Source organism: Rattus norvegicus, chromosome 9, assembly GCF_021556685.1.
Source record: "Rattus norvegicus strain SHRSP/BbbUtx chromosome 9, alternate assembly SHRSP_T2T, whole genome shotgun sequence".
Taxonomy (NCBI): Eukaryota; Metazoa; Chordata; class Mammalia; order Rodentia; family Muridae; genus Rattus; species Rattus norvegicus.
In genome coordinates, this window is record NC_141542.1 from 119,970,299 (window position 1) to 119,988,148 (window position 17,850).

Below are 17,850 nucleotides of genomic sequence, written 5' to 3' on the forward strand. Positions count from 1 at the left end.
CAGGGATGCGAAAAGTGCAGTTCAACAGTGAAGAAGCACAGAGAATCCCCCATATTAAATAATTGCCCATCCACAATATCAGATAAAAATCTCCCATCATTCTGTAGCTGGGAGCATAATAATACAATTATGGGGACGTGTTAGGGGAAAGGAATCTTTGTGGATTTAAAGCAATAGGGAACTTACAGATGATATATTGAAACCTTCTTTGTCTTTGCTGATACATTTAAAGTATGAGAAAGAACAGTCAAGCTTAATTCTCTAGAAAATGGTAACAGTCAGTTACTGATAGAGAGGGACGAATCAGCTACTTGAAGTATAACATCCATGCACTGTCATAGTCTTTCTGGATGAATGATGTCAGCTACTTTTGATGCTTCTCCCCGAACCGTTGTTCCATGAGTAACCACTTTGCCAGGGCTGAGTGTGTGTTTGGTGGTTATTTTTTTTCTTTAAAAGTATCTCCTGTGTTCTTCCAAACCTCCATAGGTCAACTCACCTGTGCTTCTATAACCAGGAAGAGAGAAATATTCATTTCATGCCGTGGTTCAGAATAAACTACTGTCTTCTCTGCTTCTTTCCTCAACAACGCGTGCCTAAGAGTTTCTAGTCCTGCAGGAAAACTAACCCCATCATATTCATTCTGAATCCTGTAAAGGACTGTGGTTTAGTGTGAAGACTATATTCTTAAATATTTATATTATTCTTATATATTATATATACATATATATAATGAGGGTTATTAGGAGGAGCCTACAGAAAATCCACAACCAATGAATTCCATAAAGCCTTGGTTTATTCTTTCAAACTGGAAGCAAGCATAGAAGGTAAATTATACTAGAAATCTATTCAGCAAAATAAAGGAAGTATTTCCTTACGCCTGTAGCCTGTAGCCTGTAGCCATTCTAGGCTACACCACGCATTCTCCCTAGTCATTTAGTACCACCGGTTCTAAACCAACCTCCTCCTTTTCTGTGATGCTGAAAAACAACTGCTGAAGGATAATTGAGAGAAGGGAGGATCTAATTGTTTCTGGAATGATCTGTAGAGACAGCTTGTTCCTCTTTTGATGATTTCTCTCTAAGCCAACTCCATTGTGTCCTTCAGAGGCACCAGCAAGAGGAGAGCAGCCTCCTCTCCAAAGGTCCTCCTCTGCGAGGTGTCTCCTCCCCTCCACAGAACTCTAGTGTTTCCGAGTCCGTGGAGCTAAAAGGTGAGCGTTCTCCTACAGTTCAGTGTTATTCTTCTATTTCCCTTTCTCTAATTTCAGTTCTAAGTCATCCTTTCAAAAACAGTTCCTTGGGGCTGGAGAGATGTCTCTTCCGTTAAGAGCACTTACTGCTCTTGCGAAGGACACAACTTCGGTTCCGAGGATTTACATCAAGGCTCAGACCTGCTTATAGCTGTAGTTCCAGGACATTCAGCATCATTGTCTGGTCCCCAAGGACTTCTGCATGTACATGGTGCACATAAACTTGTCAGGCACACACACACACACACACACACACACACACACACACACACACTTTTAAATCAGTTCTTTATATTGAATTCTCTCTGGTAAAATTATTGACAACCTTGTTTTTCTAATTAGCATTTGCTTGTGACAATCTTTACCTAATTACGTTCACCTTAAAAAATGAATGAATTTAAGCATAAGGGGATTGTTAACTTGTCTACTGTTTTAGGGCAACCAGAAATCAAAACCGGAACGTGGCTCCAGATCTATGAGCATGAAGTCGCTAACATTTCCAGAGGAATCAGACAGACAGCTATAAGAAATGTCTCCCTTTATATTTTAAACTGTAATGTAAGAAGAAAGATGAAGGAATTCGATCACCTCACGCTCTGCTCATCTTTCCCTGTATCGTCGTCTGCCTGTTACTATGGAGATCCTACACCTGCTTCCTTCCATGTCACAACAACCATGACAGCAAAAGGGTGATAAAAAAAAACCCTAAGCATGTGCAAGGATGGCACACTGGACGTATTGAGAAAGCTATGGACCCGTGACAGTAGTCAAACAATGAGGGTCCAGGACTATAACAGAAAAATAAAAGTCTCCAGGGGGACCAGAAGACACGCAGATGCCAGAAAATGGAGGGTCCGGCATCTCTCTACAGAGATGGTAAGGAAAAGTGGCAGTTAGACTATTCACACTCCTTTCCTCACAGCTCGGTGGTCACGTGTGCCAACAAGCCAGTAGATAAGATTAGACAGCAGCCAGGGTTTGGTAAAGTCCACATCGCAGGGTGTGAGGGAAGGTGGGAGGAAATCCAGACTTGCTTGGGTAGAGTGGGTGGACAGAATCTTATGATACGGTGGTGAGCAGCTCGTAAAGACATGGAACTAGCTGGTCTTCTGGATTCGTATTTCATTCGCTTTGCAAGTAGATTTAAAGCCAAGATGAGGGAGATGTATGGTGTATTGTGAGGTTTCCTATAGGACAGGAGGGAATAAGTAAAGAAACGTGACTGTGAACCAGGTAAATGGGGAATGGAAACAGAACGCTCTCTCTCCACCACATTCTTGTCCCTTTGGTTACTGTTATCATGAACAACAACAACACCAAAAATAATACCTACGAACCTCATGATACAGACCATAAATGTGTGGCCCATTTTCCAAATTCAAGCCCCAAAGTACTTTCCAGCTCTGTAAAGCGGTAACTTTCCTTTAACAAGAAATCTTACCTGGATGCAGCCATCTTGAAAGACTCGGAAAAGCCCCAGTGCTGTGCGTACACGTGTGGAAAGTGTAGGGTGTTCCTCTAGATGGAGTGGTCATTCCCTAGGTCCTTCACTAATTTGGGGTACCACTCTGACCTGTATCACATTTGACGTCCCTAATAAAGTACTTGCCTCTTGAGTATTACCAAACCACATGTGTGAGTTGAAGTGAAATTTAAAAATATATTATCTGTATCTTCAAAAAGGAGCCTCAGACACCATAAGGGCTCCACCCTTTCATCCTTGCCCATGGGTTGAGGATCTCAGGTGAAATGAAATACCGTTTATAAAATAATTCCTGGTGGGGTGACTGCCTTGAGCGGTTAGTACCAATCTTTCTGGGCTCCTTCAAACCCAGTCTCATAAGCTCATGTGGCAAACACAAACGGCTGTCACTCAGGGGTGTCTTTGGCCATCCCTCAAACATCACGCTGACCTTGGGGACTTGCCTTTCTGGACTTGCTTATGTACCGCCATTTATCAAGTGGGGTTTAGTTCTTCAAATTCCGACGATAAAATACAGATTCCAGAGCCATCCTAATTTCTTTATTCAAATAGGAATGATTCTAGGGGCTCAATCCCGTGTTCACTCTCGCTCTAAAGAAAAATTCTCGCACACACCCCCACCTCATGTCCTGACTCGTTAATCAGGCTTCGTTTCACTTTCTTCTCACAGTGCAGAGAATGTCAAAGCTTAGAGTGGTTGGAAGAGTGATCCTAGAGCAAGGGGAGGACCGCTGAGGGAAGAATGGGTGTAGCTGGCGAAACCACTTCACCTACGTGTGATGAAGAGTTGGCTGTTAATTTAAGACTATGCTGTGACTACTAACGGGTACCAAGATAGCAACTTCTTTTTTAAAATGGCTGCAGCAGGCTGACGCTAAGAAAGCTCCTCTACGCCGAGCTCACTTGGCGTTTGTTGCAGCGCTGGATTCCGGCTGGCAGAACCCACATTTTTTTTCTGGGTCACTCTTTTTTTTCTGACGGAGTTATTTCATAGGGTTTGGTTTGTTTGTTCAGTTTCCTTTCTCTCTGCTTCATAATTTCTTGAAAGCGAATCTTCTCCTTTTCCTCTTCGTCCTTCCGATTTTGGGCCTCACACACGGCTTCTATTTGCTTTAGGGTCTCCATATCTTTTTGCCACTATGACAGAGAGAATAATTCATTCACATATTACTTTTCCATGGAGAAAGCACATGTCAAAATAGCTTTTCAGATGCCCACTGCTATAGTCGTTCTCCTCTTACTGTTTGCAGGGGTGTCCCTCAAGTTTCTTCTACTCTAGCATATTTGAAGACTGCAGGGTTGGGGATTTGGCTCAATGGTAGAGTGCTTGCCTAGCAAGCGCAAGGCCCTGGGTTCGGTCCCCAGCTCTGAAAAAAAAAAAAAAGAAAGAAAGGAAGAAAGGAAGGAAGGAAGGAAGGAAGGAAGGAAGGAAGGAAGGAAGGAAGGAAGGAAAGGAAGGAAGGAAGGAAGGAAGGAAGGAAGGAAGAAAGAAAGAAAGAAAGAAAGAAAGAAAGAAAGAAAGAAAGGAAGGAAGAAAGGTTTCTTTCTACATCCCAGTGTATTTTCTGTCAGGTTCAATGCTTGTATTCCCATGACAGCATTATGAAATGAAAGGTATAGCTGAAGGAAAAAGAAACTGTATAGAGCATACAATCCCAAAGTAAAGGGTTCAGTCTTAATACTAGTAAGGTTAGACCTGAAATTACCGGCCATGCAGTTCTGCACTGTAGCAGACGGGAGTTCTGACATGAAGAAAGCTAAGAAGGTGTAATTACTTTTGGAACTAAGGATGGGGAAGCACTAAACACCAGGGGCAACTTACCCTTTTCTAACACAGTTGACAGAGGAAATGGGTGTAAGGAGTAGTAGTAAGCCCTCTTCAGACTAAGTGGACTATTTGGTGTAGAGTCACTCCAGCCATGATCTGCTGGAAACCCCTAAGACTCCCACCTGCAATGTTTCATTGTTTTGTTTTTTGTGTTTGTCTGTCACCCTCAGCTTAACACTCACAGCATGCCATGCAACCTTACTACAAGAGTAGAGTTTTTCAAAATGTTTAAATACTCATGTGAGTAAACACTAAAACTGAAGCGTAGTATATATGTATATAGTAGATGACCTGTGTGGAGAGAACATCCTGTGTATTGTATGGATGCATCACCTGTCAATTAAGAAGTCTATGGCTTAGGCAGAGGTGGGACATCTGGGAGTACAAAGAATACATAGACATAGACACAGACACAGACATAGATATAAATATATTTACAGAGATATTAATCCCCAAAGAAGGGAGAAATAAATGGAGATTGATATAATAAATGTTTTTAAAGATACTTGAATGAATGAGTAAATCCAGGCCTTTGATCTCAGTGCTTAGTAGACAAAGGCAAGGATAGCCAGGTTTGTTGTGAACCTGAGGCTGGTCTCATCTTCATACAAATCCAGGTCAGCTTGGGCTACACAGAGAAACTCTAACTCAATAAATAAACGTAAATTGTTTTAAGTTGTTTTAATTATCAAGATGAAGGTGGTTATAAGTTTGGTGGTTATAATGGCATTACAAATCCTCTATGAGAGAGGTCAAAATAGAGCATACCTAAACAAAACTAGAGGCTGCTGAATTGAATCAATCTATACTTTTGATGGCTTTGGGTTGCTGCACCAAGCACATGTTATTGTGGGAGAGAGGCTCTGTATTTGTGTTAACAGAAAAGAAGAAAAGGCTTTGGACCCCTTCCAAAGTAATAAGGATCAGATTTGATTGAGGAAGGCCCCCTGAAGATCTTGGCTACAGATAAAAAGAAAGAGGTCAACAAGACCAAGCAGGACAGGTAACATGATTTGCTGATCCCTCTACGTAGGATCAGCGCTCACTGACTGAGACATAAAAATGCCTCTGGCCAGAACTTCAGCTTCCCATAGCCAATGGATTCTGTTGGTTACAGAGTCCTCTAGATTCATTGTACCATCCTTCTGTACAGCACGTATGAAGATTTATATCACAATATGGTTATATGATCAAACTCGCTCCTAAACAAAGACAGTCTTTCACCTGCTCAAACTAGGAGCAAAAGTTCATCTTTAACTGATCTGTTATAGAACTAAATAATGGTTATGAGGTTTATATATTATGAAACGAAACACCAAGAGAGCAGCCCTAACAACACTCACCCTCGGTGATGATGAAATGACCTGCTGTTCCAGCTCCCTGACTGATCCTGACTCAACTGATGCTCTTTCAAGAGATTCATTTCTAGAACAGCTTCAGAAAGGACTGCTAATCCCAGATGACCTTGGTTCATCCAGCCTTTCCGACTGTTCCAGGCGGGACGGTCCTGAACTTTCTCAACATAAAATTTTTTCAATTTCCTTTCGGGCCCCCAAACAGGAATACTTTACTCCAATTCAGCAGAAGGCAATTATAAGAAAGCTGTCATTCCAGTCCCTTAAGTTGGGGTGGATGGTTTTGGTCATTTTATGAATTATAGATATATTGTCATTTTAGGGAATGCTTTACAAATAATTAAGGTCTTGGACAGGAAGGAAATGAATTAGGGAGCTTAGACTCAGGGATTTCTCTCTTTCCTTTTCTCTTCCCCATCCTTTCTTTCTTAAGTAAAGGGAAGGGTGTTGAATAGAGAAAGGAGAATATAGTAATATTATAAGAAATTTGACAAATAGGGATGGATTATTAAATCTACTCTTTTTTTTCTTTTTTTCGGAGCTGGGGACCAAACCCAAGGCCTTGCGCTTGCCAGGCAAGTGCTCTACCACTGAGCTAAATCCCCAACCCCTTAAATCTACTCTTAAACAAAAGAATTTTATAGCCATAATCTACATTGGTAGAGATCTTTACATGTTGATGCAAAATTGAAGTTACATTCTCTTACACTGATACAATTTTGTATATTGATACAGATTTAAAATTAATTTATTATAACATATTTGTATGTTTTAACTTTTATATAGTTGTTATACCCATACAACTCATCTTAGAATACAAGGTTCAGTCCCAGTTCTTTAATGACTGCTATTACAAACTGTTTAAAATAATTAAGCAATGCAAGTTAAGAGTCAGATAGTCAAACTCATGGTCATATCAAATTACTAGTCTTGGATCAACATTTAAATGTACATCCTGTGTTGTACAGATAATAGGTGGCTGGGAGACAGGTAATGTTTGCTTATTCAGATGTGCTATGAATAGATGGCCTTCAAAAATCTCAGAGATGCAAAGAATATGACATTTAAAGATTTTTTTTTAATTTAAGGGTTTCCTGACATTGAGACATATCAGCTCCTGGCAGCACCCCATTCAACTTGGAAGAAGATGATAAACATCAAAAGACCCCCATATGGGGTTGCTTCAATTGTGGCAAGCTAGCCACTGTGTAAGAGAATGCCCTAACTTTATCTGCAGACAGAATGCTGTTCAGAAAGGACAAACTAATACAGAGAAGTCAATTTGCAAGTTCTGCCAAGATGGGGCCAGCAAATCCTTCATAATTCCTGATTCTTAAAAGGACTGTTAGATATTTGGGACCAGAAGGCTGAGGATAGGTGCTCCAGTGTTATAGAGAATATTGGGGACTGTCAAGGCAGTCAGTTGTTTCTGTCATTTCTATAATTTCTGGGAGCTGCGTCCTTGCATTTCCTACAAACTGAAGTAATATTTACTTCCTTCTCAGGTCTCTGATAGGGTTGAAGACTATATAGTCATAGTCTTACTCTAAGCTTAAATTGTTGAGGATTTAAGAAGATATTTTTAGAATTGTAATACAGGTTAAGATAGTGATTTAGATACAGAACTCTGAACTTCCCCAAGACAGGACAGAAGATAGAACACTACATTTAAATTGCCAAATATAAATGGACTGGACATTGTAAATATATAATCATGCCTTATACTTTTCATAATTGTTACATTTGAAAGAAAAAGAGCCTTTTATTGGACTAAAAGGGAGATTTGTAGAGAGAATATCTTGTGTATTGTATGGATACATTACCTGTCAATTAAAAGGTCTATGGCTTAGGCAGGAAATAGAAATGGGAAATAGAAAAAGAATTCTGTGGGAGGAGAAGGTAGAAGAGTTGCCAAAAAGATGTGACAAGTTACATACAGTACCTAGGCCCATGTAACCAGCCATGTTGCAGAACGTAGGCTAGAATAAATGGGATATTTTAAGTTATATCTAGTCAGAGAAGAGCCTAGCTATTTGGCCAATGTACTTGTAAATTCTGAGAGCCTGGGATTAGGAGGCAAAACTAGGGCTTAATTATAACAGACCTGATTCGATTTTAATACTACAGGAAATAAGTTACTGTCATGTTCCTTGAGGTGTTACCTGAACATCAACATTAAATATTCAGTTTCTCAGAAAATAATATATTGGATGAAATGTACAGGAAATTGTAGCAAAAACATTCATGATGTGCAAAACCTGAAAATCATTTAATTTACCAATTTGTAATGTTCAATAGCAACAGATACTTTTTTCTCATAAGTCTTACAGTTTATTTTTAGCCTTTGAAGTTTTTGTTGTTTGCCTGTCTCATACAATTACATCAATTTCAGTCGTTGTTAACTAAACCTCATTCCCGCCTCATTCTGTCTCTTCCCTCCTCCTCAATAAGTTCTCCCACCCTGACTTCAAGTCTACATTTTGTGTGTAACCTTCTGAGTTTAACCAGACTCTTGCCCAAGTGTGGGTCAGAACTTGTTTACTAGAGCAAAGGCAGTTTATTGGAGGATAGCCAACTAGAGAACCTGACATCCTGACTCAATGATTATCAGCAGCCAGTAGTCCCTCAAGGATCTGAGAGGACGTAGAGAGACTACTTCCCTACGCATAATGAAATGTGCCCAATCTCATGTAAGTCTTGTGCAGGCAACCATGGCAACATGAGTTTAATACCTGTGACATGGCCAGAAGACATTTTTTCCTGTGCATCTCCTTATCCTCTAGTTCTCTTATTTTTTAAGTTCTTATATTATTTTTATTTATAAGAGATTACATCACTCCACCACACACACACACACACACACACACACACACACACACACACACACTTTCATCCCTCTGGGATACCATCTCTCAAATCCCTCCTATGTCTCCACTCTACTCTCAACTCTTTTTATTAATATTACATACATATATGCTTGTGTGTGTGTGTATGCACAAGTATATAAATACAGCATGCTGGGGTTGGAGAGATGGCTCAGTGGTTAAGAACACTGATTGCTCTTCCAGAGGTCCTAACCTCAAATCCCAGCAACCACACATGGCTCACAACTATCTGTAATGAGATCTGATGCCCTCTTCTGGTGTGTCTGGAGACAGCTACAGTGTACTTATAATATTAAATAAATAAATCTTTAAAAAAAAAGATTTATTAAAAGCAACACATTGACTTCATTTTTGTTGTGTGTACATATATGGTTTTAAGGGTGGTCACTTTTCATTGGATAACCAACAATGGATGAGGCTGATTCCTCTTCCATTGGCAATATTTAGTGGCCTGAAGTTCTTTGCCTAAGGGTGGGAAATCCCACAGAATCTTCTCCTTTCTTGTTAACATTTCCGTTATATTGTTATTGTTCTGGTCTTGTTTATGCAGTATTCATATCTAGGAGATAATTTCCCAGGAAACTTTCTGGCATTATGGCTCCTACAATCTTCATTCTTCTCCTCTTCTGCAACCTTCCCTAGGCCAAAGATGTAGGAGCCATGATGTAGGTGTATCTATCGGGGCTGATCTCCCCACAATCTGCTAATATTGGCACTGTGTCTGATCATCTTCAACAATGTTCTCTTGACCTTGAAGGGCTGATGTGGTTGCCCTGAACACTCCATCTCCTGTTGTTGGCAGTTTGACCAGTTATGAGTTGCTTTATCAGCCCCTGCCCAGTGTAGTAAGAAGGTTGAGTGCAGCACTAATATATGTAAATAAACACAAGTACTTTATGTGCACTTGGCAAAACATAAGGTTTTCCCTGTGGTCTACGACCTGCCCAGCCATTGGCTCTTAACCAGGTTGACTACCAGGAATGTATTCTTCTCCATGAGACAGGTCTTAGTTCCAATCAGAAAATGGTTGGTTGTTCACGTAACTATCATACCACTAATGCGTTAGAGGGCACAGATCATTATAGCTCATGGAATTCATAGCAGAATAACACTGTTGTTAACTTTCCCCCTAAAATAGCCTTTATAGCGCTATTAAGTCTATTTAGCAGGTAGGAAAACTCCAGATGAGTTCCAACTTGATATGTTTACATGTTTAAACCATATGATGTCACCATCCATTCATTCGCTGACGGGCATCTAAGCTGATTCCATTTCCTTGCTACTGTGATTAGAGCAGCAATAAACGTGGAAGGAAGAAGTGTCCATAGAGGGGTATAAAGACTATTAGCTATATGCCCAGGAAGGGTAGAGCTGGGCTATACAGCAGCATCATTTTGAGCTTTCTGAGGACTATGAGCACTGATTCCCACAGGGGAGGTACCAGTTTACACTCCCACTGACAGGGACTAAAGGAGTTCGTTTTCATTGTCCGTACCAGTGTTCATACTTCGTTATTTCTCTAATAATAGTCCTTCTGACTGTGTGTGATAAAATATCAAACCACTTTGAATTTAATTTTCTGGTGGCTAAGGATGGTAAACATTTTTTTAAAGTGTTTATTAGTCATCCGTGTTTCTTCTTTGGAGAACGCTACCTTCGGTCCCTTAAACTATTTGCTAAGTAGGTCATTCGTTTACTTGATATTTAGATTTTAAGCTCGTTGTAGATTCTACATTCTAATTTTCTATCAGGTATAGAGCTGGCATAGGGCTTCCCCTATTTTGCAGGCTTCCTTTGCAGTGTAGACTCTTCGTAATGCCATGAGTTTCTATTTGTCGGTTGTTAGCCTTAGTCCCTGAATGGAGTCCTATTTGAAAGGCCTGTCCCTATCTTTAAGTGTACTTCCTACATTATCCTCTAATAATTTCAGAATTTCAGATCTAACATTGGGGTCTTTGATCCTTTTGGAAATAATTGATCCAAATATATATTGAATAGTCATGAAAAACTGGGCACTCCTGCCTTGTCCTTGTAGGGATGCTTCAAGTTCTCCATTTAAGCATGACATCTGCTACATGTGTTCCAAATGTTGCCTTTATTTAGTTGAGATGTGCTCCCTAATGCCTAGGCTCTCCATAGCTTTTATTATGAAGGGGTGGATGTATGGTTTTGTCAAAGGCCTTTTTTATATCTATTAAGATGGCCATGTGATTTCTGTCATTGATACTGTGTGGATGAGTTATGTTGATTTCCATCTGTTGAAACTGTATGTGAGTAGTGAAGTAAACTTGATCAAGATGAATGGTTTCTTTATGTTCTTAAATTTAGGTGGCAAGTATTTTACTGAGAATTTTTCAGTCTGTGTTTATTAGAGATTGGTCTGTAATTTTATTTTCTTGGTATGTCTTTCTCTTGTTTTAGGATTAGAATAATGCTGGTCCTTTAAAAAGAGTTTGAAAGTTTTCTTTCATTTTCTATTTGGCATAATAATCTGAGAAGTATTGGTCCTAGTTCTTAGAAGATCTGATTGAACTAAATTCCCTTTAGGGATCATTATTTTATAAAATTGAGATATTTTAACTATAATTTCTATGTTTATATTTGTTGCAAGTCTGTTTGTCTTATTTATTTCATATTGGTTTAGTTTTGATAGGTCATACCTATCTAGAAATTCATTTGGATTTTCCAATTCGGTGGAATATAAAATTTTAAAGTATTTCTTCATGATTTTCTGGTTTTCATTGGTATCTTATAATGTCTTCCTTTTCATCTCTAATTTTACTGATATGGATCCTTTCTCTCTTTAGTCTGGTGTTTTTATCTGAGATTTTTCCAATTATTTATCTTCTAAAAAAAAAACCCAACTTTTTGTTTTAGTGATTTTTTTTATTTGCTTCATTTTTATTCCACTAATTTATGCCCTGATCTTACTATTTATTTGTATCCAATGATTTGGATTTGATTTTTTGTTTTGTTTTGTTCAGCCTTAAGGTACATTAGGTCATTGATTTCAGAATTCTCCTCTGCACGCTCGCGTGCTCTCTCTCTCTCTCCCCCTCTCTTTCTCTTTCTCTCTCTCTCTCTCTCTCTCTCTCTCTCTCTCAGAGCTTTAAGATTTCTCTCTTAGCACTGCATTCACAGGCTTTGTATATTCATATTTATACAATTCCAGAGTTTTACTTTTCATCCCTTTATAATCCAGTGGTGTATTCTTTACTCTCTGTGAGTGTGTGTATGCTCCATCGTTTCTCTCACTGCGGAGTTGCAGTCTAATTACACTGTGGTCACATGGAATAAAAGGAGTTATTTCAATTTCCCATATCTCTTGAGATTTGCTTTGTGTCCTAATATGTGGTTGATTTTAGTCAAAGTATGTCACATGTGCTACTAAGGATGTGTATTTTGTGATGTTTGAGTAGAATGTTCTGTAGATGTATGCTAAGATGATCTACAGTGTCATTGAATTCCAGTGTTCCCCTGCCCAGCTACCTAGGAGGTAGGGTATTGATGTCTGTTGGGTCCATTCGATCCATTGTGTCCTTTGATGTTTCTCTGTTGAACTTCCTAATGGAGAGATGGGACTAGTAGAATCACTATTTTTTTTTCATAATTAATCTGTAAGTGTAGATCTAGTTGTACTGGATTTGGTTTGAAGTCTATTTTGTCGAATATTCTGATAACAATGTCTGGCTTCGTCTTGGTCCTGGTCGCTTGGAAGATCTATGTTCAGTTTTTGACGCTAAGCCAGTGTCCATCTTTGAAGACAAGATATACTTCCCAGAATCAGTAAAAGGAAGGAACCTGTTTCTAATCCACTCTGCTAGTCTATGTGATTTGATAGGAGAATGAATATTGTTTCTAGAATGTCTGAGAAGTTATACCCATGAAGTCTCATCAACATGGCTACCTAAGCAAGATCTAAACAGGGATGACACTATAAGGCATGCTGATACAAAAGGGAAAATATCATAAGCTTTTAACCCTAGTTTAAAAAACAACAACAACAACAACAAAAACAGGTTATTAACAAATGCTAAGATTGGGGAAAATAGTCTTCCCTGGAGAAGGGGCCCAAAATCATTTATCTAATACCAGTACAAAGTATTTGGCCCTGAGATCATGTACTTATACTTAATGTTATACAGACTGAGCAGGCTGTACTTATATATTTAGATATATATGCATATATATCAACAACTAAGTAAATACAGGCTATGAATTTGAAGAAGAGTAGGGATAGAATTGGAGGGAAGTAAGGTAGAGTGAAAATAATGTAATTATATTCATTTTTTAATTAAAAAAGTCAGTCTTACATGATGGTCAATGACTTCTTCCAATTTCTTATCCGCCTTGGTGAAGAAATCTGGATACGGAAACATGGACAATTCTAACACAGAAGGATGTTCCCTTCAAAAAAAACACACACACAAAAAAATGTCTAGCATTAGGTTGAGATGCAATCCTTTTTAAGACATATTTAAGTGACAATTAATTATTAAGCATCTTGACACTGCTTTATTAACCTTACTCTGATAGATTACTGGTGTACTAACTTGTAGTTTGTCAAAGTCATTTTGGATTACCATAACTAACATTTTTTTGAGAGTAAGACATGAGATTGTACAATGAAAACTAGAAAATAATAACCTTCTGAAAAGATAATCCTCTTGTGGCAGATGCAAACTCTACAGCTGAGACGTAGCTAATAAGCTGTAAGAGCACAAAGGAGAGATAAGATATTGGAATACAGCTGTACTCAGTGGGGACGTGAACACACTTGTCATTTCTCACAGGACCCTACCAGCTTGAAAGCTCTAACCTAACCCAAACCTAAGAATTTGACCTAAGAAATTATGAAAAGATGATGTGAGTCTAATATTTTTAAGTTAACCATATTACTGTGATAATTTAGCAAGAGCTTATAAATTTGCTGCTATTATAAAGCTGGGTCCCCAACTAAGGCAGATTTAGAGCCAAATGCCCACATACTAATTCTACTATTTCAGATACTAGGAAAGAATTGTGCACAGTAAGAAATATGTAACAAATGAAATGGGGAAAGGGGTGAGGGGTGAGGGAGAAAAGAAAAATTGTAAAGGAAAAAGCTTAGGTAAGAGACCAAAAAGAGAAAATTCATGAGAAATTTCAGTATCACAAAATGAAGTTTGATCAGTCCATTAGTTTGGAGTACTTCACATTACTTTTCTCATGTTTGTTGCCCGTATCATTCTAACAAGTTCTGCATTCTTGTTTTTCATTATCCCTTTGCAGAACTGCTCGATCCTTAAGTAAATGCTTTTCAGCTCTCCATCTACCTACACAACACTCTTTCCCCTTCAAACCATCACCATCTCTCCTCTGGACTCATGCCTCATCTTTGGAATTTGTTATTCAGTGTGGTGGTTTGAATGAGTATGGCCCCATGAGCTTATTTGGTTGAATATTTGGTCCCCAGTTCTTAGAACTATTCAAAAAAGATTAGGAGGTGTGCCCTTGATGGAGGAGATATGTCACTGGAGGTGAGCTTTTAAGGTTTCAAAAAGCCATGCCACTTCCAGTTGGTTCTTATGCCTAATGGCTGTGACTCAGGCTGTTAAGTAAGTGATAACCAAGCTGCAATCCATAGAGCCAGAGAGGTTATGTATAGAAGAAGGGGCTGGGGGAAGGAGGGGAGACATCTGGATCTCCCTGGGAGGTGGAAAGAGAATAGATTTTATAGTGGACTGGAGGCAGGGGAATAGATTCAAATGTGAGGATCAGTGGGGAGAGGGAGGGAGGACAGAACTGTAGTGGGGAATGAGTAGAAAGAGAGCTAGAATTGAGGTGATATAGAAATCTACTTCAGTGGAAACTCTATAAAATACATAAAGGTCATCTAATGAAGTCTCCAAATAATGATGGAGTCCTGAATGGCCATCACCAAACAAAATTTCCAGTACCAGGGACTGGGTTTTATCCAGTTGACAAAAGGGGTTGCCTTAAAGGGTCCCATAGACAATCCCAAACAACCTAGGCTGCTGCCAAGACAATGGGGTTGCTCTTTCCACAAACTGACAACAGGGCCCTACTGGAAGACAGCTGAGAACATTGTGAGCTATGGAGGCCCATAGGTAAAAATAGCCAGAGACCATTCTTGTGATGTTTTGGCAGCGAATGTGGCTGCTTTTGCCCTGTCTGAAGGATCTGCCTGAGGCTAAATTGAAAAGGAGTAGACTAATTCTATTGGCAGAGAAGATTTCAAGATAGCTTAATGTTGACTCTGTTGCTTGGGGTTATTAGTGAGCCCTGGTATGCAGATCTATGACGAAAATGAATAGAAATGCCAAAAATAAGTAAATGAATAAATAAATACAAATGAAGACATTTTTTAAATGTACAACTTGAAGAGAAAAGGAGCAAGAGGAATTTTAATGCTGGAACCAAGTCTTGTGCTCAAAGAGATGAGAAGTTAAAAGAAAGGCTTGATGGGAAATGGAATCAAGGGTATGGTGCCCTCAAAGCAAGACCACACCCAGCTAAGCTTCCAGCTTATAAAAGGAAATGCCTAAAGTTTACTCAATAAAGGAAAGAGCAACAAATCAAAATTTAGGCTAATGTAATTAAAGGGGAGGACCAGTCTCCATCCCAAGCAGCCAATAGAAATTGGCAGCATCAGCCATGCAGTCCTGGCTTTAGAGTCAATGATGAGTCAGTAGTAAAGGGATTTTAGAATCTCCTTCACGTTAAGGAAAACTGCTGAGGTGTGTGGCAGGGGAGTTCCCTGCATGGAGTCCCTAAGAGGCTGATGTGTGAAGCTGTGTGGTGAAGCCTGGATGGTGTTGGAGAACTCAAGAGTGTTGTAGATGCCAGAGCCGTGGGACACCTGGCAGAAGACGCGAAGACAGAATGGAACCATTCCAAGACAGAGAAATGTGTTACAGTCAGCAAAGCTGGAAGGCAAGACCCACTAAACCCTTCCATGTCCCTTTGGATCCTGACGTAGAACTACAGGATTTGGCGTTTTCCCTGCAGGGCTTCAGTCTTGCTTTGGTCCAGTGTTTTATCATGATTTCCCCATTTTTCCTTTTGGAATGATAATCTATACCCTGTGCCATTATGTTGGAAGTATGTAGTTTGCTTTATCATCATCATCGTCGTCGTCGTCGTCGTCGTCATCATCATCATCATCATCATCATCATCACTATTAAAGGGTTGCAATTAAGAGATTGCCTTAATCTCAGAATCTTAAAAGAGACTCTGGACTTTCCAACTGTTCACTCTCTCCCCATCAACTACCATCTAGGATGCTGACGCGTGCTGTGTACTTGTGAAAGCCGTTTACTATGACTCCCAGTTGTCTAATTTCCTAGATCTATGTATGTCCAGGTCACAGGTTCACTTGTAATTTCTTCAGCAGACTCTTGCCCTCAGGGTTGTCTGTCTGTGTATGTTGTCAACTGTTTCCCTCTTCTCTTCTCCTCCTCGTCCATGTTCGTTGGGTTAGCGCCTTTAGTTCAAGCCTAGTTCAGTAGTATCGGATCCTGCAGAGACCTTTTCTTTCTGCACTTACCTCAGTTGTAATGTTACATTCATCACGAGCCCGTGTGAGTTTGATGTTTTTCTGAACAGCGACCCAAACAAGGAGATTTCTGTCTGTTTTCTTTTTACGTGCCCAAGACACTGTCAGTAAACACCCCACAATGCCTGTATGTCTCCCACAGGATGGGTGAACCCGGGAATCTTCCAGGATGCTTCAACCCTCTATATTTTCTAAGCTAGCACCAGTTTATCTCATCGGTGCCCACTGCAGTAAGAGTTAGGATCTCAGGAGTTGGGCTGCACGATGAAGCAGATCTGTGGTTCACAGGAAGCCACACGGCACTGGGAACAGGGAGCTCCCTCCCAACCAGTAGTGCTGAGAAATGGTGCGATCTTCTCGCTGCTATTAAAATATTAAAGAAAACTGTGGCTCTAGAAAGCTGGGAGTTGGAGGACAGACAGAGGCTGACATGTGGGTTAACTATATTCATTCCACGAAAGCTGGGGCATTTCCAAAGTTCAGAGAAAGACACTAAGCACTCTGAAGAGTTAGGTAGAATCTTAGGAATTATTTAAAGGTTAAAAGTAAGTTGTCTCATAGTCCTACTTAAATAATACATAAAAAATTTTAAGTGCAAGTTATATGATGCTCAAAGGACTTTTAAAGGGAAAACTTAAATGGGTCTGCTTATCTGTGGTGTTTAGCTCTAGCTGTCCACTCATTTGCACCAAGAGAGAAACACATGAATAAGAGTAACTTCAAGGCAAGGTGAGAATGGGTAGATTTGGTAAAATAACAAAGATAGCTAAGCACGTGACTTCGCTTCTCTCATATCGTGTCATTGTGTCCCTAATATGGAGAACAATACTTGCTATCTCACGGAGGTAAGGTGTGCATCAAACACTGTACAGATGTGTTTTGAAACATTATTATCAACATAATGTAAAAGAGGAAGCCACAACTTTTAGCTTATTCTATCATCTACAGGACTCAGGAATGAACAAAAAGTATGGGCAGTCATAATGAGTCTTTAATGAGTTGCAGAATTCTACTATTTTATAGTAAGTGAGAAGTGGAGACACTTTTCCTGTAATTCTTTGTTTCATGGTCTGGAGTGTTGCCAGTTAGTTCTCTTTTTTTATTGGATATTTTATGTATTTACATTCCAAATGTTATCCCCTTTCCCGGTTCCCCCCTCTCCCGTCTTCCCTCCCCCTCCCCCTGCTTCTATGAGGATGCTCCCACTCCCACCCACCTACTCCCACCCACCCACTCCCACCTCAACACCCTGACCCCCTACACTGGGGCATCGAGCCTTCACAGAACCAAGGGTTTCACCTCCTATTGATGCCCGACAATGCCATCCTCACTACATATGCGGCTGGAGCCATTCGTCCCCCCATGTGTACTCTTTGGTTGGTGGTTTAGTCCCTGGGAGCTCTGGGCGGTCTGGTTGGTTGATATTGTTCTTTTACAATGACTACTTAACTTCTTAGGCAAATGGATGGAACTAGAAAATATCATCCT

General features: G+C 39.8%; 1 protein-coding gene across 8 annotated transcripts in view; it reads right to left on the reverse strand.

Moving 5' to 3' along the window:
* Positions 1-3,260: 3,260 nt before the first annotated feature.
* The window catches only part of Tmem232 (transmembrane protein 232), a 255,084-nt gene continuing 240,494 nt past the window's right edge, over positions 3,261-17,850 (reverse strand). For all 8 annotated transcript variants that reach the window (XR_015628864.1, XR_015628865.1, XR_015628866.1 and 5 more), the window contains 2 exon segments: positions 13,117-13,210; positions 3,261-3,872 (listed from right to left, as the gene is read on the reverse strand). Coding sequence is in view for 5 of the 8 variants with exons in the window: in XM_087567424.1 (XP_087423550.1) it covers positions 3,696-3,872; positions 13,117-13,210 (271 nt within the window). In the remaining 3 variants the exon portion in view is untranslated.